Here is a 23294-nt window from a genome sequence, read left to right on the forward strand (position 1 = left end):
CAGAGGATTTGTACTTTACTTGAGTATTAGATTTCTTTGGTACTTATTACTCTTACTTGAATACATTTCCAAGACAAATATTTTTACTTTTACTCGAGTTAATTTCTAGGAAGGCGGAAAAGTACTCGTTACTTTCAGGTCTGCTCTTTTTTTTTTTTTTTTTTAATCTTAAATACTATTGGACACAAACTGTGTTTGTCAAAGAAGTACCTATCACAGTGCACGCTCTCCACTGGGATCTACGTAAAAGCGGAAATACGTCATCCCTCCCCATAAGGATACCACCAAAGTAGCCACGCTCTCGACTGCGTTTGTCAACACAAAACCGCGACAATGGCTGCATCAGGAGAAGAAAGACAATCCGCAGAGTCTCAGTCTGAGTCTGATAATGATCCGGAGCAGGAACTTTCAGAAAATCCTTGGCCTTATCTGGACTCCATGTTTGAGTTTGACAGAGTAAAAAACGTGGACACAGACAAACAGACATATTTTCAAATGTTTATTGTGTTTGCCGAAGAAAAACTACCTCTCTGCTTTCAACAACTCCACGTCCACCTTAAAGAAACACGTTGACGTAAGTTAACCAGACTTTCACCATGTTATTTTCTATTTGTCTCGGTCATCATGTTGTGAGAATGTAAGAGTGTGTGTTGATCACAAAAGCTACATTTTGTAGGAAGTGGCGCTGTGTGTGTGTGTGTGTGTGCGTGTGTGTGTGTGTTGTGGTTTTATTTCATTCATTGAGTTTGTCTTGCTGAAAGCGGTATTGTTGTAAAGGTAGATTAATCCATGCAGAGCATTTGTTGTTCAAATATGATGGACATTACATACAGTGTCAATGTTTTTCCTCTCTGGTGTTAACGTCTTTCCATACTACACACGGACAGACACAGGAAGACAGACATGGGGAGACAAGACAGACATGGGGAGACAGAGTTTGTTGTGCTCCTATATTGTACTGGTACATGTCCTTCCTGTAAAGTCAAGTGACTTCAACATTGAGTTATTGAAAGCAGAGATGTAGTTTTTTGTAAAGCAGCGATTCTCAACCAGTGGTCTGGGGACAACATTGGTCTTTGAGGGGGTTCCAGTTCCCAACTTAGCTAAATGATAGAGAGTTAGTTGGACGGTGCAGGTTCATTTGGTTACAGTTTTAATGATTGTTAATAAACATCTGCATCGGCAACATCTGCTGTCCTCCTGTGATCCCATTCATTGTATTAGTTTTTATAGGTGTTTCTGCAGGCTTTATATAACATTGTGGTTCTAAAAGCAAGCACATCAGTGCAGGTGGTTTCAAAGAGTTAATTCTCAGAAACAAAAGTTAAAGGTCCTTAAATTCATTTAGAAAAAATTATAGTAATTAATTAATTGATGTGAAAAATAAGAAATGTACTCTTACTTTTACTTAAAGTAAATTTAAAAGCATGTACTTTTGGATACTTAAGTACCTTTAAAAGCAAGTACTTTTTTACTCTTACTTGAGTAACATGTTGACTGAGCTACTTTAAATTGTAACGGAGTAAATTTTGACCAGTAGTATTTGTACTCTTACTCAAGTACTGGGGTCGAGTACTCTGTCCATCTCTGATGAGCAGTATCTCAAAGTTTTTATCAGACAGCCAGTTCCGTTTGGCACTAAAAACATCTTTACCAGCACTAAAAAGCTGCTCATATGCTGCACTGGCTGGGAAACCAGTGTTGAACTTCACCAACACTTTGGACATTTTGGGTAGAGATTTGAAAGCATTTTGTGGGGACTCATCTGGTGACCTCACACTTCCACCACATCCACGTTGTCGTCAAAGAAAATTAAAATAAAATGTATATAATAGAGGGTTTTTTTTTTTTGTTTTTTTTTATTGGCCAAAATTGTAGTTTGTAAATTGAGTAGTTAAACTACAAACAATTACCCAAAAAGTAGTTGAAATGCTTGACGCAGCACAAAATATGAATGTAGTTTAACTACCAGCAAGTTACAGCAAATTGTAGTTAAGCTATGTAGTTCAACTACATGTAGTTTACGTCTCCCCAACACTGCATTTGGTTCATAGCACTAAACATGAAGAAAAACAGATGGGAATGTGATCAGTTTTGGAAGTATTTCTTTATGAAATAAAATTCTGACCTAATGAAAACAAGAGGATAGACAAGTCTTTAATTAGATCTATCTACTAGGGATCATCAATGGCCATCCATCAGATTTTTATCTTAATATTTACCTTGAGACCAAAGTGTTGGATAACCAACATATAGCATCCATCTCTAGCAGTGCACATGGTACTGTTTCTGAAAAGATTGTGGCCCTCAGATTTTCAGCATTTCATGATGCCGCGAACAGGAAGAAGATACTGTTCTTTCAAGTACAAAGACAGATTAGGTTAGGACATTAGATTCTACAGTAACATTGCTGGCTCTGTTAGTGCTACAAGCTAATGTCAACATGCTTACATGAAAAAAACAAAGCCAATGTGGTGTTTAGCAGGAGCAAGGTCAATGTTGACCATCTATAGTTGTAGATTATAACTATAGATTTTTATAGCTAACAGCAAGTAGTTGTTACTGTACACTATTGGCCTTGATATAGTCAGGCCTACGTTAAGACATAAATTGTAAATCAGTTGTTTAGGATAACCTTAAAAAGAAAACATTGATGCTTTGGGCAAGAATTTGCAAGGGGTGTCGGTCTCTACTGCAACTGCAGTGAGATCCAGAGGGACATTGACGTATAGTAAGAACATCTCTGGAAGATATTGTCTTGTTTCTGATGGCAGAAAATATTGGTATTTCTTTCCATTTCTGCATTCGTCTGTTCTGCCTTTGTAACCCTCCTCTTTTCTCCCAGGATTCTGTTCCTCAAATTGGCCTCTTGGCTTCAGGGGGAGGTCAAAGGGCAGCCGTGGGTCTGGTGGGTTCCCTCTATCAGATGGAAAAGGAAGGTCTGCTGAACACTGTGCTCTACCTGGGAGGAGTTTCTGGCTCTGCCTGGTAGAGACACACACACACACACACACACACACACACACACACACGTGCAGTATCTTACATTCACTATCATACAAAATGTAACACAGATAAATCACTAGAAATAGAAAAAACGTTAAAGCGTCTTTATGACGAGGCATCACTTGAACTTGTGATAATGATGAGATCAGAGTCATGAGCTGTTCTGCTGTTTCTTGCAGAATATGATTTGTTCTGTCATATTTGCTGACATTGTCGGTTTTGATTTATTGTAATTTCTGTCTCTCTGTCTTAAACTCCCTCTCAGGTCCATGTCCTCCCTGTACAGTGACCCACAGTGGAGCCATAACCTGGACGGAGCAGTGTCCAGGCTGTCTGGTCCTGCAGTCGGGGTGGAGCAGGCTCTGGCCTGGTTGAATGAGAGGTCAAAGGAAGAGCTCTTCTCTCTCACTGATGTTTGGGGGCTCTTAACCTCTGCTGGGATCATGAAACGGGTACATTTCAAACATACAAACCAGCTGGTTGGACAACATTGACAGAAGCCTTACAATTACTACTAAAGGGGAATGGAGAACATTGCTCCAACATGATTCAAAACTCATACATAGGCTTTTTTTGTGAATGTATACGAGTCAAACCTTTGTGTAAAAGCACCTTAACTCTCCTCCATGTTACATCGCATTGGGAGATCGACACTTCTCACACTGGCAGGATGGTGGCGAGGGGAGGAAACATCTGCTAATGTGAGTTGTCCAAAAACTCTTTTTTTAGCAAACTCTGTGTACACAATGTTGTTGACCCCGGTGATACTACAAGCAAAGTTTCATGTTGTGTCGAGCCTTCTTAGTGTTTTAAAAAAAGTGATTTTGATGCTATTGCCAATCTGCCCAAATCACTCCCATTGAAAATGAATTTGACCCGAAAATAAAAATACGGTAAATCTTAAAAGTACCTCTTTTGTCGTAATCATGCTTTTACACAAAGGCTTGACTTGTATACATTCACAAAAAAAGCCTAGGTTGCATTTTGGCGAGAGTTTCACTTTAACTGTTGTGACTGTGTTTAAAGCAGTGATGTGTTTGTTAGTGGAGTTACAGCACTACTGTTGGTTCCTCGTCAGGAGAACATTTCATGAAATTGTCCCTTCCAAAGGGGACATTAGATATTTGCCCACTGTGGGGGAGTCCACAGATGCACCTCAAATGACACATTGCTTTGCAATGTGTTTTGCTCATGGGATGTCTTCCTAATGGTCAGTGCTGCAAATATTAGTACTGGTTGAGTTAAGATAGTATGGTTTAATTACGGCTGTGAGTGGCTGCTTTTCAAAGGCAAGGTCATGTGGATTTTCACAGTTGCACATCTGGCCAGCACTTATTTCATAGTGATGTCAGATCATTATAACTTCTCTGTACACTGACCTGATGATTTCTTTACAGCTGGACGTGCGACATCTTTCAGAGGATGGCATGAACACCTCCAATCCCTATCCCATCTACAGTGCATTGAACAAAAACTGCCTGCAACATGGCCCCATCCAAAGTACTCAACACACACACACACACACACACAGACTTAAGATTTCCACTGTTAACCAGATTTATAGTTGTGCTGTGTTTAAGTGTTTTTTCTTCTGTCTATCTGTGGCTCAGCTAAATGGTTCGAGATGGCCCCTCATGAGGTTGGCTTCACAGATCTGGGTCTCTTCATCAACACCTCACATCTAGGCCGCAAAATCCGTGAAGCACATCCTGAAGATGAGGGACCAGAGATGGACATGACTAAGTTGCTAGGTGTTCATGCCTCATTTTCTTTCTACTGGAAACACAGCATCGTAACAAAACAAGAAGACCTGTCCACAGCCATCTGTGTGGAAGCTAAGGAAGGCCATGATGGAGTGTCATTTTTAAGTCATCTCAAGGACATACAATAATACTTTCTCTGTGTATCTTGTACTTGTGCTGGTTTTCTTGTGATAACAGTTGACTGATGAATTTGTCTTCAATGTCTAAGTCTGGCTTTTAGCAAACCAAAGTTTCAGAAAATGACCCTGATGATGAAAAATCAGAGACCATCAGAGTTTTGTCGGCTTGAGGCTTGAGACCATACATTTATAATTGAAAGCCTGCTTTGCAAACTGGGATTGTGCTGTTTGGAAAAACATGAAATGTGACCAAGGAAAGAGAAATCCAATTATGTTAAAGTGCATTATGAGAAGTGTGGGATCCATTGATTTATTTTTTTTATTTTTTAACCATTGTGTAGCATGCTTCAGTGATGCTTGGTAGATGGATTCTTTTAAATTTGGGCATGGCATGCCTATCATTTTCCTCCGTGCTAAGCTTACTGTACTCGTTAAATGGCAAACCTTTTTTTAAGCTGTAACAAGTCAAAAAGGTTGATATGAACTCTTAACTTAACATGCCTTGGTTAACGTGCTCTTATTTCCCAAGTTTACCCAACCTCTGGTTGGTCAATTGGTGACACATTTTTTACTGGACTCTAGACACTGTTATAACTAGCAGATGTTTAAGAGTGTGTAACCTGTATGTGTGTTCTTTGTTATACAGGTATAATAGGCAGCTCTGTAGCTGATGAGAAAAGTCTTACGGACTATATGCCCGACTGGCTGAAAGGTAACAAAATGGGTGATGAAGTAGCTGAACATTTTGAACTGTGCAGCAGAAAGAAATGACTGACTGCGTGCTCCCAGGTCTGGTGGGTACAGCAGCTAATGAGAAGAACAACTCACTGGATGTGGTGTCTCTCTGGACTGAAGGTACCAGGTTTATAGTGTATAGTAATAGCATACTGATAGTTCATGTTCTCTGTATACAGGCATGTGTAGTCACATTTCTATGTTTCAGTACCACAGCAGATCAACAGTTATGGGGATATCTTGGACCATTTCATGCGTAGGAACTACAGTCTTCTTAAGCTATCAGAGCTGATCAGAAATGACACAGAGGACTCCCCTGTCTTATCTGAGCTGGAAAACCTGCAGAAAAGACTCACAGGTACCAATGATAATCCAAGTCTATAACTTTACATATCTAGAAAAGGTTTGCTGAGAGATCAGTGTTTACTCAACAATGAATCCGTATGATTCTTATTATCCAGAATATGTTAACTCCATCTGCACTGCATTGTTTGAAAAGAGGAGCCCAGAATGTCAAAAGCTGATCCTTGAGCAGTGGCGTCAGATCATGGTGCTCTTACAGACCGGGATCCAGAGTCTGGATGAATCACCAGTCAAAGGGAATGGTCAGTGCCAGAATCATTATGTTCTTTAGTTCAACTTTCCCCTTTTCTGCTAAACTTGCAGTATATGTGCTCTGTGTTGGGTTCATCTACATAGTCAAGAAAAACAACTTGCAGGGGTACCTGGTAGAGTGCACTTGTTACCCTCATCTTGTGGAAGGTGTTGTTTTTTAGTTTGTTTCCAAAACCAAAGACAAAAAGTGGATATGGTTGTGGAGTCGGCCTAACACTCTGATTCTGCAGGGCACATCTCACATAGAACTAGGATTGGTCAGTTGTCTGCAACCTCTTGACCCATGCAATTACTGTTTCTATCTGTACCACATAGTTGCCCAGGAAACACTTTTACTAAATGGGGGTCCACTGCACTTTACAACTAGTAGCTACGAAACTAAATACAAGTGATAGGCAGGACCTTTTTTCAGCATTGATTTTTCTGTTTTGTGGCCACAAGGGGGCAGTGCCGCAAGACATGATACAACCATGAACTATATCACCTTAAACAGTTGGTGTGACTCAGCATGTTGATCCACAGCAACCAGGAAGGAGTTCTGTATTTCTTCTTTCGTTTTCATTTTTGGAGGGGGGCGGGGGAACAAGCTGTGAACACAATACTGACATATTATTGCAATGTGTGATCATTTGTAATAACAATGCAGCTCTAAGTTCTTCATCATGTACAGTAACTTGCTTCGTTTGAGTCTGTTGTGTTTTCTCAGTCTCTTGGCTGCTCCAAAAAGTCTTCCCACTGATTTGGAAATGGGAATGGGGAACAACTGAAAACTTCCTCTATCAATACACAGGTAAATTCTTGTCACAACGATTAATATGCAGCTACGATTTTCAGACGAGGGCTTGAAAATTGTTTCTATTTTTTCATTCATACTTTACTGACAGTGATATGTTGTGGTTTCTTTCTTGTGACAAATTTACTTATTGTAAGTCACTTTGGACAGAAGTGTCTGCTAAATGCCCTAAATGTAATATCCATACTTTTATCACACTTCCAGCCCTGTGATTTTCCAGACTAATGGTGGAAAACAACAGAATGAGATCAAAATGTTGCTACATTGTGACTTTCATGTTTCTGGAAAGGTGCTGTGTTGCCATCTTGTATCAGATCCATGAAGCACCTGCAGCTGATAGACGCCGGTGTGTTGCTCAACACACCCTACCCTCCCTTCCTGGGAGAAAAAAGAGATGTAGACCTCCTCATTACTCTGGACTACGGAGCAGACAAGACTTTCAAGGTGCAAAGTGAACATCTGTGGTAGCCAGTGTGTGTTGTAGATTAATTAAGATATTAAAAGACCATATTCACAAGGCAGCCATTTTCCACTGATGTCACACTCAGGGAGGGAAGCTCAAATTTGGTACAGTGTATCCAGGGCTTGAGCTTTTCATTCAAATACAAATAGATGTGTGTGAAATGTTAATTGTAATTAGGAGCATGTGCTTATAGAAAATTCAGCCAAATCGGCCTCTACTTTTTTCAACAAGGACAAAACAACAATGCCGACAATAGTCTCTTCACTGGACCAATGCTGTGTCAACCATGACAAAACAAGGAGAATAACCAATGATGTCTGTTGAATAAGTCCCAGTATCCACCAGTCGACATGATTGGATTTCCAGGTGCCACAAATGGGGAGAATGGACTGAAACACACTTTGAGCTCTGAGCTAAAGTTTGACAGCTAGGCAGAAAATGAAAGACTGAACTGTCTGCGTTGACTTCAACACAGTGCTTCATTTCATGCTGTTACCGTCATTATCCCTCTCCACAGCGCTGTGTAAGTGCTAGCTACAATCACTGACTGGCTACTCAGCACGAGGCCTAGCATTATGAGAATTGTTCCCCGGTACCAGTCGATTTAGATCCTCACAGAAGACTCACAGCTGAGTACTCTGTCAGAGATGAAAGTAACCAGATAAAGGCAGTGAGCAGGAGGAGTAGAGGGTCCTCAGAGGTAGGGCAGGGCAAAACTCAGGAGGGACATTAGGCACTATTTCAAGGTAAAACAACATATTTGATAACCCTTTAGCTAATGTAAGATAACAGCTAACATTAGCATTTAACCACTTCCTAGATGTCACCATTTGAAGTGTAACGCAAGATGACAAGAAAGGCTGAAATATACTTTGAAATCTTGGACACATTTATTTAAGCCTTGAATTAAAATGCTGTGGATGTCATCAAGCTTGCAATAAAACGTTGGCCATCTGTGTTGTCGCATCTTGACCCGACCTACAGTGACATTGCTTACAGTACCTCACAGCAAAGAACTGTGAAAACCGTTGACCTCAAGAAATGCCAATCTACTTTACTCATGGTTATGACTAACCAACTCAAAAATTCAAAACTAAATTCAAACTAATAAACCACGTTCCAAGTTCTGACCTGACACAGGTCACAAGACTAAAACTGTAATATTTACATTTTGGAACTTAGCTAAATATCCTGTCAAGCACAAGACTTGATGGGAAATACGGGCCATTGCTACACTACCAGCTCACCAAGCGTTGCCGACACAAGCTAACTGATATTAGTTAATTTAACGTAGCCTTCCATCGCCATTAGAATGTATGGTATTTGTAGAGGCTGTAGCCTGATGTCGGTATGACTGGATATCATGTTAAGATGTGGAAACTAATTTGTGTTAAATTGCAAGAGAGTAATAGCCTACACCAAATAACGCCTTTCCGCACACACACACACACACACACACACACACACTCTCGTCTCTCGAACTCTCCATCACGCACGCGTGCACACACAAACAAACACACACCCTTACTCCTGGTGTTACCACCACACCATATAGGCCTACTCCAGACATTATTAATAGGTTATTTGGTAGTAATAGTTAATGCTGCAGATGCACAAATCTACAAAGCCGATTGCTTGGTCTATTTAACAGGCCTTTTTTTTTTCATTATGCATTATTTGGTATTTTTGTTTAATAATGCAAAATAATTTTTTTTTTAATGACTATGGGTTGCTTCTGAAAGCAGTTTGTTATGACACATATTTACATTTCTTCCACCTTTTTAGTGGTTTTGATAATTGCACAGCTGCAAAAAGAGACAGTGAGATGAAGTAGTATGAACAGCATATATTGCGAGGAAGTTAGGGATGGATGGTTGAGTTAAACGAGCACAGGACTTTCTTTCACGACACCACTGTTCACAACCTATGTGAAAGCAGAAGTCAGAGGTAACTTATTTTAACCTACTCAGGTAATGAAGTAACATAATGTACAGAATACAACATTAGTTACTTGTGTAATCTAGATTGGTTTGTACTGCATAATTCTTGCCACCTCCTACACCTAGCAAAGTTGTTTTAGTGCACAAAAAGGAGTGTTCTTGCCTAAACCTACTCACACTGTGACCAGGCATTGAAGGTACACCTGTGGCTGGTACGCTGTAACAGCCATGTTGTTTATGTCTTACCTACAGTGTGATGTCAGAAGAATGGCCGCCCTGTTAATATGGTCTATGGAGCCTTCATTCATGAGCTTAAACTGTTCTCTGCAGACTCTGACTCTTGCTAGAGACTACGCAGCTGCAGTGAACAAGCCTTTCCCAGAGATGGACGAGAAAATCCTGGAGGAAAGAGACTGGCCGAAGGACTGCTACGTGTTTGAGGGAAAAGAGAAGGAGCCCACCATCGTCTACATGCCGCTCTTCAACAGAAACAACTGTAAAGGTTTGTCACAGCCAAGCTCACAACACCAAACGTGTCACACGTCTGTCATCGACCATGGCTTTTTTTTCTGGTCCAGATGCGATGGACATCAAAGCAAAGATGGAGGAGTTCTCCACATTCCAGCTTCCATTTAGCCAGGAGAAGATTGAGTTTGTGTTGGAGAAGGCGAAAGCCAACGTGAAGAACAACAAGGAAACACTACTGAGGGAGATTTACAAGGCTGCTCTCCGCCGACTAAACAAGAGGTAGGGTGGAGGATGGAAGGCAGTTAATTTTTCTAAGAATGGGGAAAAGTGAATAGATGAGTGAAGATTTTATTTATCTTTAACTTTTTTCATCACCTCCCATCCCTCTTCTTCTTCTTGTCTTCTCCTTTTTTGTCTGAATTGTGCTATACAAATAAACTTGCCTTGCCCTTTATCTGCTTCTTCTCCATGTCATTCCTCGTTTGTTCTTTCTTTCCTTCCATCTTTTCTCCTCTTTAACACCCTCTCATACCCTTCCTCTTTCTTTCTCTGCCTTCTTTCTTTCCTCCTTTTCTTCTCATCCTTCCTGTCCTCCTTCGACTCCTTCCTCCCCTTCCCTTTCTCCTCCTTCTTTACCTTCTTCTGATCCATGCTAATCTTGTCTCCTTTTTAGTCCCCATACTATCTTCCTTCCACCTCTTTACTCTCAATTTGTACTTGTTCTCCAGCTACAGGTCATCAGCAGAGTCTGACATCTAAAGTTTATGGAGTGCTGAGAAAAAGGAATCAGAAAAGATACTTTTCATTCATTTGTTTAATTTCTCCATTATTGAAAAACTGTGTCGAATTGTAATTCAAGGAGTGTTGTAATTCAAATGGAAACCATATTTCTGTCTGGCCATGACTAATGTGTGCAGGTATGCACGTGTTAATATTCCTGTAAAATGTGGCTGTAGTCACATTAATGAAACACCAGAGTTCTGTCTATGTTCACTGTTTTTTCACTCAGTGAAGAGTTTCTCCTGCATCCCAGCCATAGTCAGAACCCTGACAGATACAGTGACATTATGAAGAATATGTTAAAGCTTTAGAGAATCATTGTTTGTGCTCTATTATCCTCCATGTTGCAACAGTGTTCCTGCTTATTATATGTATATGTATATATGTTATATTATAAGTAGAAACTCAGAATAGTGATCACATGTTGTATATTGTAATCGAATTAAATAAAGATATAATACGCAAGTTTCTGCCTTTTGAATATCTATAAACGAATGTTGTATATTGTGTTGAGTTGTGTACTTGCACTGTAATGTTTCCAAGTCCTTGGATCATAAAGGATCCAGCATAATGGCATTTTTTCTTCATATGAGAAACCAATGTACTATGGTGAAAAAAAGTTTGTTTTTAAGAAATTCTGCACTTACTTTAGTCATAAATTTATTGACCACAACTGAATTGGAGTATTCACAAAGTCAAAGTCTATCACTGATTGTGAGCTGAGTGCAGTAATCTACTCAAGGGATACAAAAACTTTAAGTAAGGGTGAGGTCATGGACCGGCTCCTTTGAGCATCTCCAGTCTTCCAGTAGAACTCTGTATGCTCCATGTCCTCTTCGTTCTCTTGAGACTGGGCCCACGTCATTGGCATACGTCTCTGATGCACACTATGACTGGGACACAAACGCTGTTGAGATTTTCAAATCTTCTCTGTGTGTGTGTGAGAGAGCCCATTTCTGCCAGAGTGATGAAAAAGGAAAGACCCTGTAAGTCATGAGACATTTTCTTGAAATATTTACTTAGTATCTCAAAATGAGAGACTTTATCAAGATAAAGACTTAGTATTTTAAAATAATCAGAAACCTTGAGATTATTTTCAATAAACTTTGTCATAGCACTTACAGGACTGGGCGGCTGTAGCTCAGCGGGTAGAGCAGGTCGGCTAGTGATCAGAAGGTCGCTGGTTCAAATCCCAGCTCCGGGCTGGGCTGAGCTGAGCCACGTGTTGAAGTGTCCTTGAGCAAGATACTGAACTGCTCCTGGTGTGCAGCCTCTGCCATCAGTGAGGCCCCTGGGATGAGCTGGCGACTGCCCTCACCCAGAGACAGCTGGGATTGGCTCCAGCAAAACCCCCACGACCCACTTAAAGGGATAAAGCAGTTACAGACAATGGATGGATGGAATTTACAGGAGGATTTTTGTGTCAATGTCTGTCGGGGTTCGTGCTTTGAGATGGACAGATGATGGCCCAGTCGGCAAACTTTAGTATGGTGATTTTCTTTTATTTACACCAAAACCAAAGAAAAATACCCACAGGTGGCAGGAATATTTACAACAGGACGAAGAGTCAAATATTTACAGAAATCACGGCAGCAACTGGGACCCACATGCCGAATGCTCCCCCTCAAGTGAGCTGAGCTCCCTTTAAATACCCCCTTGGCCCCTCCCCCGGGCAAACCAATTAACCCAGCACAGGGGTTTCGAAACATAAACTGGGAAACAGAATACCAAAACACAAAAAACCCATTAACTTCAACTCCAGTATTGTGGCACTAACAACCCTTCATATGGCTGTGCCATTGTTCACGCAGAACACATCAATTCACAATACTTTCAACACAAACAATAATATTAGTATAGTCCGTAGTCACCTGACCCATTGAAGCATGCCACCCAGCGCTATTTATGACGTGATCCGGAACTGCCTCGGTTCGGCCCGTGAACCCGAGACAGACCTCTGCAGCAACAGCAGGTGAGCGTGTGTGTATGTGTATGTGTGTGTGTTGTGTAGGCGTCGAGTACGCACCCTTGACGACCTACAGCGGGGCGAACAGAGTTCAGGAAAACGGGCAAAAGTCTGTGTCGCTGCTGGACCGTGAGATGCGGCCTGCAGGGAAACAGTTTGGACGGAGCTTGGCTCCGCCGGAACAATGAGAGCGCAGCGCGCGTTCCCGGCACCGGCACTCTCTGAGAGAGCGAGCGTGCCGGTCAGGGAATGACGGGTGTTCAAAGGCGCTCCGTCACAATGTCCAGAATTCTGTTCTTAAGTAAAGGATGGGCCTGGGTTTGCATGATGCCCCCATGCTTGTGTTGGTTTCCCAAAATCATGCACCTTAGGTTAAAGCTACCGTCAGGGGGCGCCATTTAGCTCAGTTGGTAGAGTGAGCATCCAATATACAGAGGCTTTGTCCTTGCTGCAGCTGAGTCCGGGCATGGGGCCCTTTGCTGCATGTCACTCCCCCTCTCTCTCACCCTGTTTCCTGTCATTTCTTGAGCTGTTCTACAAAAAAAAAGCCATATAAAGACTTAGAAAAAAAAAAAAAAAGCTCTGATCAGTGCCATGACCAAGGCACGGGCTAATCTGGAGCTGGTCTCTTAGGCTCTGTATGTTGGCGGCCCACTGATCCTGCTGGAGGAGTTAAATGCAAGGAACCAGTTTCATGATGTTCTGTATGTTATTAGTAAATATTCATCTTTGTTCCAACACAGTCTCTCCTTCACTTTCTTCACTATCCCTGCAGTCCACAGAGATGCTGTCATACCATTTTATCCCTGTCCCTTTCTTCTCTGTGATATCTTCCTTCTCTTTTTCCCACTCCTTGCAGCAACATCACAGATTTTTATGCAGTTTCCTGTCTCTGTCATTCTGTCTCTATGCTGTTAGAGTGATGTCAGTGAAATGTCCAGCAGGGTTTGGAAGTCGAGGTCAAAAGGGTCAAAATCTAAACTCCCATCTGCCTCCTACAGGAAGTGACTTAAGCCCTAACCTGACCCAAAGCTATCATCTGGTATTGTGGTACTCCGTTCCTGTGCATCTGTCTGATGTACTATTAGAATAGCTTCATTGTGTTGTCCTGAGCAAATGACTGTAGAAGTGCCAGCTTACTGCGATGTGGACAGTTGAATGGTGAGAGTCCATTATTTCAGTAATTGAGGTTATGCAGTTGAAGACGTATGGTAGGATGTAGTAACATTGAAGAATAAGTTGAGAACGCCATTGCTGTTTGAGCGGATTGTTTCGCTGCCCCAATAAAACTGCTTAGGTGTCACCTCCTTTCACAAGTTCTTAGTAGGCTAACCACTAACTACTTCCAGACTGCTGCTTTAGTGAATTACTAAACCTAACTCTTGCTGCATCATTGAAACACCAGCAGATAGTTAAGAATTAATTGTACAGTTGCCTTTGTTATTTCTGCAGCTAGAGGTCTCTCAGTCAAAACAAATCAAAGGACTTAAGTAGCAAAGAATCATGGGAGTTGTGGTCTTCATTGTTCAACAACTGCCAATTCTGATGGAAATAGTCATGGATGAGGTAACATTTTAAAGTTTCATTCACATTAAGTTTAGTTACCGTTAACTGACTATCTCGCTCTCTGATGGATCATCTGATGTTTCCCTAGAAAGTATCATGGTAAGCGGCTAAATGAAAGGCACCATTAGCTTTGATAGCATGAGGCTGTGGATTTCTCTGATTTGAACATAGTTGGAAACATTTCGGATAACAGAAGTCCACAACTCAACAAAATACAGACGAGTCCTTTTTTTTGCAAATGTTAGATCTGTAGTCTGCCGTCATGCTATAACATCAACTGTATTTAACTTAGCAGACAGTCATTTAAAATGTGTGTTTTGCTCATATACATGCAAGGGGAAGTATGACTGGTAATCTGTAGTTTAGAATGAGAGGGAAGTATCCAATAGGGTGTCTTAACCAGGTTATTTGCTCATTTAAGCTAATGTTACTGGCATAATGTTTTCTTCTTTGCAAACTCAAAATTTAACTTCACAAAAAGGAACACTACTACAATTATACTGAATTATCTACGAACAGAAAAACCCTTGATTAGAAATTTAATTGAGTGAGTTACAAACTGATATGATAATATGGTTAAAGGTCTGAACTAACAAACATAACATCCAACATGATCATAGACAGGATATGAAAATGTGAGGCATAAACTAATATTTTAAAAAAATGTATAACTTCTAACTTGATTTGCTTGTGTCAGTTGATATCTTGATGATGATCACTGACTGGACCTGTTTCACACACATTTCTGCTCCAGCTCAGAGGACTAATGTCTTGCCTACTACTGTGAATAGTGGTGAGGCTTGTGGTGCAAGGTGCTGCTTCTGTGTTCAGGCATCTAACTCAGTGACATGGTAGGAGCCTGGAGGCAACCATACAGTCATGTTGCCTTATGTCATCTCCAAACTTCCTGTTCTCCTGAAGTCATTTTCTCATATTTCCCTCCCCCACATTGTGATGCACTGTCTCCTTGTATCACTTATTTTCTGTCATTTTTTTCTTGTCCGAGTACTTGTCTGATTCTCACACATCTCTTTACTTCCCTCATCAGTGCCTTTTGATATTGAAAACCCCTAAAGCAAAACAGTTCACCAATAACAAAAAAATGTATATTACTGGTATAGTTGGTGTGACACAACACAAAGTGCTCGGCAATTTCAACATATTGTTCCAAAGTCTTTATTTATGTCTCGATCTCTTTGACACTACATTTCAACACATAAACTAGGCAAAAGACAAACAGCTGATACAGATGATTAAGGCAGTACTTCAGGAAGCATTGCCATGCATGGACACAGTTTTCATCCATCGATCGGCAGGTTGACAGCATCAGAAACCCACCGACAGCGATGAATGTGAACTGGACCCCTGCGCTTGTAGAGGACTGCTCTATGTGGGAGTTTCTCCCCATAAGTGGACATCGACGAGGAATGAACAGTGTGTTGATGTACTGCAGGTGGTGTTGAACAGCAAAATCTGTTTCCCCTTTGGATCCTTTGATAAAATGATAAAATGGTATTGGTCCATTTTGTCCCACATCCCACTTCACAGATACTTTGCAGAGCAGGAATGATTATGCAATATGGTATGAGTATTATTTTAACATCTGAAAAGAATGTGATACCCTTTAAACATGCATTTTAGCACGGATAATACAATTCTGACATAATATTTATAGAAAAAATAATGCAAAATACAGTAAGGGAGGGCATCAAAGTGAAGGATGCAAGTAGACTGAATAAACTCATTAAGAAAGCAGAGTCTTGTTGGCTCCGAGCTTGTCACCCTGGAGGAGGTGGCGGTGGAGGACAGGATGCTGGAGAAACTACACAACACTCACATAACAGAACACAAAAACGCACAATTTATTGTACTTTAAATTATTATCTCTGTAAATAAAACTGCACCTTATTTGTCTTGCACCTTGCACTAGTTCGGCATTGTATTTTATCTACCTCAATATTTTAAATTATTTTGTAAGTGCTTAAGCCTTTTATTGTATATAGTACTTTTTTGTTCTTTATTGTTTCAATATTTGCCCTTACATTTTGAATGTATTTGTACTTAAATGAACCTGCGGCTTTGATGACCTTATTTTTCCCTGGGGGATCTACATATATATATATATATATATATATATATATATATATATATATATGTATATATATGTATATATGTATATGTATATATATGTATATGTATATATGTATGTATATATATATGTATGTATATATATGTATGTATGTATATGTATATATGTATATATATATATATTGTGTATATATATATACATGTGTATGTATGTATATATATATATACATATATATATATATACATATATATATATATATATATATATATATACATATATATATATACATATGTATATATATATATATATATATATATATATATATATATATATATATATATATATATATATATATACATATATATATATTAGGGCCGGGACTCGATTAAAAAAATTAATCGAATTAATCAGAGGCTTTGTAATTAATTAATCGCATTTTAATCGCACATAAATATTTGACCTGAGAACAGTGAGAAGCAATTTTTTCACATGGATTTTAGTATACCATTGAATGATGACTGAATACAGAAGCTTAAGCAACAAAGCATTGTTTTTTCAAGACCAACAGACCAGTGCAATTTTTAAATATTTTTTTGGCCTTTTATGGCTTTATTGACAGAACAGCTGAAGATATGACAGGAAACAGGGAGAGAGAGAGAGAGAGGGGGAGTGACACACAGCAAACGGACCCAGGCCGGAGTCGAACCTGGGTCCGCTGCAGAGCCTCGGTACATGGGACGCGCGCTCTACCCACTGAGCTTAACGCTGCCCCGACAAGTGCAATTTTTGCCATAAAGTCCAGCAATAGCATGCTCTTATCTACGCTGCCATCCGTCCGCTTTTGAAAACAAAATTTCCCATCCACGGGGCCGACCAAAGCAGTCTCATCTGCTTCTTCGTTCATTGTTGTTGTCTGAAGTCATGAACGTTAGTTGGTGCTCCAGTATAATCGGTACCCCTGAAACTCTTCCAGTGAGAAACGTTCCGCGGTGCAAAAATATGTGCGATTAAAATGCGTTAATTTTTTTTACGCGTTAATTTTTGTGTAATTAATTAATCGTAATTAAGGCGTTAAAGTCCCGGCCCTAATATAAATATATAAATCCTTAAAATGACACCTGCTCCTTCTCCCTCTCCAGAATCAATGACTATACAATAGTTTTCATTTCACTGTAAAGTTTTTTCTCTGTGTGTTCTCTGGAGGTTTCTAGTTTTCACATCTGTGTATGCCAGGTATCTGCCCAGTGATGTCACAAATCACGCTTGTAGACCAGCCTCTTCAAAGTGGATTTTACTGAACACAGAGGAAAATGTACAATTTGAGCAACACATGTGAAATCAGCCTTGCATGCTGCACACACATCATTCTGCGCAGTGAAGCTACAACATTCAACTGTGGAGACTGGAAGGAAAATACAGTGGAGGGGGCTTACAGGTGCATGATCTATTATTTTTAGTTAACAAGCTAGAGACATGTCGTTTGCTGTGCCAAGATAATGAAACTTGATTTTGATACAGTTTACCAAAGTCAAGTAGAACTAACGACATTAACCACTAACATTTTGTAGTGATTTCAAAATGTATGAATAAATTATTAAAGTTTTTGTCACAGAGATCATTTTCTGTAATAATCCAAAATACAAGCACAAATAAAGCATCTCCCAAGAAAAATGGCCTCGATAATGAGGAATTTCACCATATCCTGAGAATTAGTAAAAAAAAAAAACTGTTTCAACTGGATTCTATTAAATTCTATTAAAGACTGATTTTTCTTTTTTGCCTTTGAAGTAATTTCATGTTTCCAGCATCAAAGAGCTTGCTTTAGTATCAGATTTATTTCACAGCAAACGTTTTGACCTATCATCGCAAGACAGCACAGGTGAAACCTATAACATCTACCTAAGTTAACCAAGCAGACAAGCCAGTTTACACAATACAAAGCCTTTAACTGACACATCTAGATGAAAAGAAGCCATTAAGGTTAATATGTTGTTGTTAATGTCATTAGTGGCAACTGTTTTAACTAAATAACAAAATGCTGTGGATGGTCTATGTATATCATGGCTGTGTATGTGTGTATGCAAACATGGCGGTGTGCGTTTCAGACCGATGTGAGCTCATGTGTAAAGGTACACTCAACACTCGATGGTTTCGCCGAGTCACAAACTCACCGACAGCGTTGAATGTTCCCCAACACTTGAGAAACTGGGGCTGACAGCGCTGCTAACAAACAGCCTGTTCCAAGCGCTGCAAGGAGTGGACAGCCATTACAGGGCCGACCCAGGAGGACGCTGAACAGGAAGAGACAAGAGCTCTGCAGGTGAACCATTGACCTAAACCACTTGCTATATCTTTCTAGAGATAGAAAGATAAAGCAGTGTAGCCATAACTTTGATATGTGTCAGGCTGACATTTAAATTGAATGAGTAGAAGTGTGAATTCATTATAGTGAGGTGTTTAGTACTTGTAACAAGCATTCTTATTAACATTAATAAGACAAAGTGTTAATAGCATAGCGATAACATGATCACATACAGTAAAACAGCACCTTAATAAGGTTAACAAATCTTTTATCAGGTATTTATTAACACTTCTTTTAAGATGTGATTAACTATGTGTTGTGATGCTAACTTCAGGGTCAGCAGCTCTCCACTGAGAAATCAACATCGCTCTGAATTCATCTTGGAACGGACTTGGAATGCCTGGAAACCTCACCCTACTAACTGGATTGAGGTCTCCGGTTTCACTCAGTGTCTGATTTTGAATATCAAACCCTGCCACTATGTCACTTCCTGTTTACATCTACATCACAGGGTTATAGGTTTAAGGGGCTTACCTGCACTAAACAGAAGACATCATGACAGCACAGGACTCCACAAATGGCTGCAGCTGAAACACAGTGCCGTGGACATGACAGATATTTGGTCACTAAAGGTAGAAATCAATGAATATACAACAAACAGTTACTGCTCAACACATGCAAAACACAAAAGTAGATGACTGTTATTGCCATTAAATATGCATTACTTGCAGCCCAACCAAATGTATAAACTTTTCTTTTTCTTTTTAAGGAACATATAAAGAAGACAATCCTTGAGGTTATTTTTAATTAACACCCAGTGAAGTTTACTGTTTCACTTCACTGATGTCATTTTGGACACTAAAGTTTATTGGTAAACTAACAAATATCCCGCTGTGTTAGATATCTTTGTCACAAGTGTTTGATAACCACATATATATTTATGAATGTGGACATCAACCAATGTATCAATATCAGAATATTTTCATTTCCCAATAATGGAGCTAGAATCAATGACTGTGAGTGTGCTCACAATATCAAAACATAGCTATATAGTATCATATAACCTACAAAACAACAAAGAGTTTTACATTTTGTGTGCACGGTCAGAGTTTATCTCGAGTATTGTATTCATTTGTAGTTTTATAGTAAAAATATATTCACATATGTCTCCTCCAGCTTTATCTTTCCTTCAGAATTAATATATCAAATGTCTTACCTAATTAATCAACCTGTGTGGTCATACAGTAGCAAGCAAATGCTGCTATGAGCTCATAACATGACTGCTGTTTGGTTGACTGTGTGATGATGGGGGGTGAGTGGAGAGAATAGGAAGGTTTGGGGGGGATGGTGGGAGGGGAGGAGGCTGTCTGGGTGAGAGGAGTGTTGATCGATTCCAGGCTTGGTATTTTCCAGACGGGCTGAATGGTAGAGATCAAAGGTCAGCTGCTCTTGTTTCCTATAAAAGAGAGACTGTGTGTGTGTGTGTGGGGGGGGGGGGGGGTGCGCGTGTGTGTGTGTGTGTGTGTGTGTGTGTGTGTGTGTGTGTGTGTGTGTATACATAGGTCTATAATTTGCTTGTGATTAAATCTGCGAATTCACAGCAGGGAATGTTTGTTATTTTATTAATTTCCAAGAGGAGAAATGTTAATAAAAACAAGAAAAGGATGAATAATCAATACTTCCAAAAATTCTGAGAGCTAACAAGATCATAAATATACCATTTGGAGGCAGGATCTTTGGTAATTTTAGCATTAAGTTGCAATGAAATACTTTGGAGCAACTTAATTATCTTTTTCGAATGTTGAAAGCGTTCTCTGCTGGTAGTGGAAACTGTTAACTGTTCTTGTGGATCATAAACTTTCAACATCGTCCTCTGTTGGATTCCAGGGAGCATCCAATGTGGCTAAAAAAATCTGTTCAAACCCGTCAGTAAATTGAATTAAAATTCAGGTATGTTTTTTCAGTGAAGCACTGACTGCTGAACACCTTGAACTCCAGCAAGCGCTAACACACGACTGTGCAGGCAGGTGGTCTGGTGTCTTGCTCAAGGGCATGTGGGGGAAAGTCAAAAATAGTATCAGCTGTTGCTGCTGGGGTAAAATCTGACACATTTGCCCTCTGTTAGCAGGCATTTACCTGCATGTCACTGTTTGGATTGTCTGTTTGTATTCAGCTCCACCCAGACTGTGGCTGCTCACATAACTAGACTGCATTGACATACTGATGACAACACACACACATAACCAGTCTCTTCAAACAAGAGATGGATCCTTGTGGAGCATTATATTTGTCATCACATATAAGACCTCCACACTCACTTACACACCAGCGAAGCAGGGGTAAGACGACGGGAGCACATGTATGCATGCATATATGGTTGAGTATGAATGCATGAGTGAGTGTTTGTCTGAGTAAGAAGACAGATTGTGGACTGTGAAGTAAATATGAGGGGGGATGGTAAACGGAGACTCCTAGACATGGGGTGGGTGGCGGGTGAGTGAGTGGCGGTCCTCCTCCCCCCTCCCTCCTCCGTCCCTTCTTCGGGAACTCCTCCACTCACTTGCTCCCCCTCCCCCACCTGGGACTTGAACCCATGACCCGCCGGTGAATGAGTTCAAGGGAGGCACCACCATTACTGGGGAAACTGCCGGTCTATTTGTGTGTGAGTGAGTGAGTAAGTGAGTGAGAGTGTGTTTGGGAGTTTTGAATGAGAGGTTTGCTTCTTTAAAGGCTGACATAATCATCACATATAGATATTTGTGCCTGTGTTACAAAATGACCAGAGTGTGTCCGTGCGTGTGCATTTGAGTGTCTGTAGATATAACATTTCAATAAGAGTTCAGAATTAGAGGTTTGTTTCTTTTACATCATCAATACATATAGATATGTGTACGTGTTTGTGAATGAGAGTGTATTTCAAAGTGACACAATCTAAATTTATCGCTGTGTGTGTGTGTGTGTGTGTGTGTGTGTGTGTGTGTGTGTGTGTGTGTGTGTGTAGAAGGGTATTTACAGGCAGAATTCCTGTTGTTTTTTAAAAAGTAATTTTCTCAACGAAAATGTTGTGAATTAGACAATCTTACTGCTACTATGTGTGCTATGTGTGAGTGTGAGTGTGTTTGTATGTGATGTCAGAGGTATTGAGAATAGTGATGGCCCTTCCCCCCTCCCCTGCTGCTGGGTGTGTGACCAAGTCTGCATCTCGCTACCTGGCCCAGACTGGATCAATACTTTAATCTAATTGTCATTCACTTCCACTGGGACAGCCACACACACACACACACACACACACACACACATGCAACATGCATATCTATACAGGCAAACACATGTGAGCACAGGCAAATACTCCAACTAAACAACAAAAACATGCACACACACACACACACGCACATGCACACACACAACCAGCCAAGCCCATGAGAAATAATGAATGAAAATCTCCATTGTGTGAATACACTCACTGCTGCTGTATGCTAGAATGCAACCTGGTGTCCTTTACTACATCCACTTCCATGCTCAACTCTGCACTCTTTCCCTGCTTCTCTGGGCGTTCCTCCTTGGCATTGCATCATGCACGCACATCAGTGTCGGCAAACATCCGCTGACACACTGTCACATCGCATTCACGTCTGCCAGCAAGCAGCCTCTCCCACAGAGTGACAATGGAAAGTAGATGTCAGGGCTGCTCTGGGATCAGAGCCCTGCTGCATGCACAAAAAGCAGCCTGGAAAAATTATGAAATTAAAGGTGCAAAATGGACTTACCCAACATCCTCTTCTGCAGGAGCAGTAGTCTCCTCTCCGTCCCTCTTTCTCAGCATTCCTCTATCTCTATACCTCTTTCTTTACCCCTCCCATTGAAAAGCCAAGCCACCACTCTCTCTCACTATTTCATCTTCTCTTCTCATCCTCCACTCATCATCTCTTTTCAAAAACCCTACTCTTCCTCACTTCCCTCCTTCTCCTTGATTTTCCCTCTCCTCCTGCTCCTTGTCTGTCGTTTATCACACTCTTTTCCTTTCTTCCTGTCGGGGTGGCTCTCCGGTGTCTTCTTCCTGCTGCTGTAAACTGCAGACTGTCTGGCGGGAGAGAGAGAGAGAGAGAAAGAGCGAGAGAGAGAGAAAGAGAAAGAGAGAAAGACAGCAAGAGAGAGAGACGGTGAAGCAGTGGGAAGTGCAAACCAGGACACAGCCTCTGTCAGTTTGAATGAATATTGTGCACACTTGGCTTGTCTCTCCTCCCCCCTCTCTTTCTCTCTCCCTCCCTCCCTGCCTCCCTCCCTTCTTCTGTCTACCAGACACCCCTCCTCCACTCCTCTCTCGCTTTGCCCTCCTTCGCTATCTCCTCCTCCTCCTCCCTCACTGCTGCCTTCAAACATATTCACACTCCAAGACTGACTGACACTGTAAAGATGCACTTACTGACACCCCCCAACATGGAGACACACACACACACACACACACACACACACACACACACACACACCCACTTCTCACTCTCCCGGACCCAGACAGTTAACCCTTTTGATGCAGCTGCACGTCCTGTCTGTTTGTATTATTATCATCTTCTAAGTAGACGCTGGCTCCAAAGCTCTAGCCGGTGTGTTTTTATATAGATTTCTGAATGAATCGTCAATTTTACTGGTACACTGTCCTCAATTTACTCAAGTTGATCATCTGTAGGGTTA

General features: G+C 40.7%; 1 protein-coding gene and 1 long non-coding RNA gene across 2 annotated transcripts; one reads left to right on the forward strand and one right to left on the reverse strand.

The window, feature by feature from the left end:
* Window positions 1-460: 460 nt before the first annotated feature.
* On the forward strand, window positions 461-11147 carry LOC115575588 (cytosolic phospholipase A2 gamma-like; the record flags this gene model as incomplete). Its single annotated transcript, XM_030407783.1, has 14 exons — window positions 461-574; window positions 2846-2988; window positions 3272-3458; window positions 4404-4506; window positions 4617-4757; window positions 5535-5600; window positions 5678-5743; window positions 5832-5981; window positions 6085-6228; window positions 6945-7028; window positions 7321-7475; window positions 9687-9936; window positions 10013-10181; window positions 10576-11147. Coding segments are annotated over 14 exons (1851 nt in total), but the record flags the coding sequence as incomplete, so codon positions are not given.
* Window positions 11148-15366: 4219 nt separating this feature from the next.
* Window positions 15367-22474, reverse strand: LOC115575607 (uncharacterized). Its single transcript, XR_003982703.1, has 4 exons — window positions 22373-22474; window positions 19140-19192; window positions 18475-18594; window positions 15367-16046 (listed from the first exon to the last, which is right to left on the reverse strand). It is a non-coding gene; the product is annotated as an uncharacterized LOC115575607 (long non-coding RNA).
* Window positions 22475-23294: the final 820 nt, after the last annotated feature.

Source organism: Sparus aurata, chromosome 23 (assembly GCF_900880675.1).
Source record: "Sparus aurata chromosome 23, fSpaAur1.1, whole genome shotgun sequence".
NCBI lineage: Eukaryota > Metazoa > Chordata > Actinopteri > Spariformes > Sparidae > Sparus > Sparus aurata.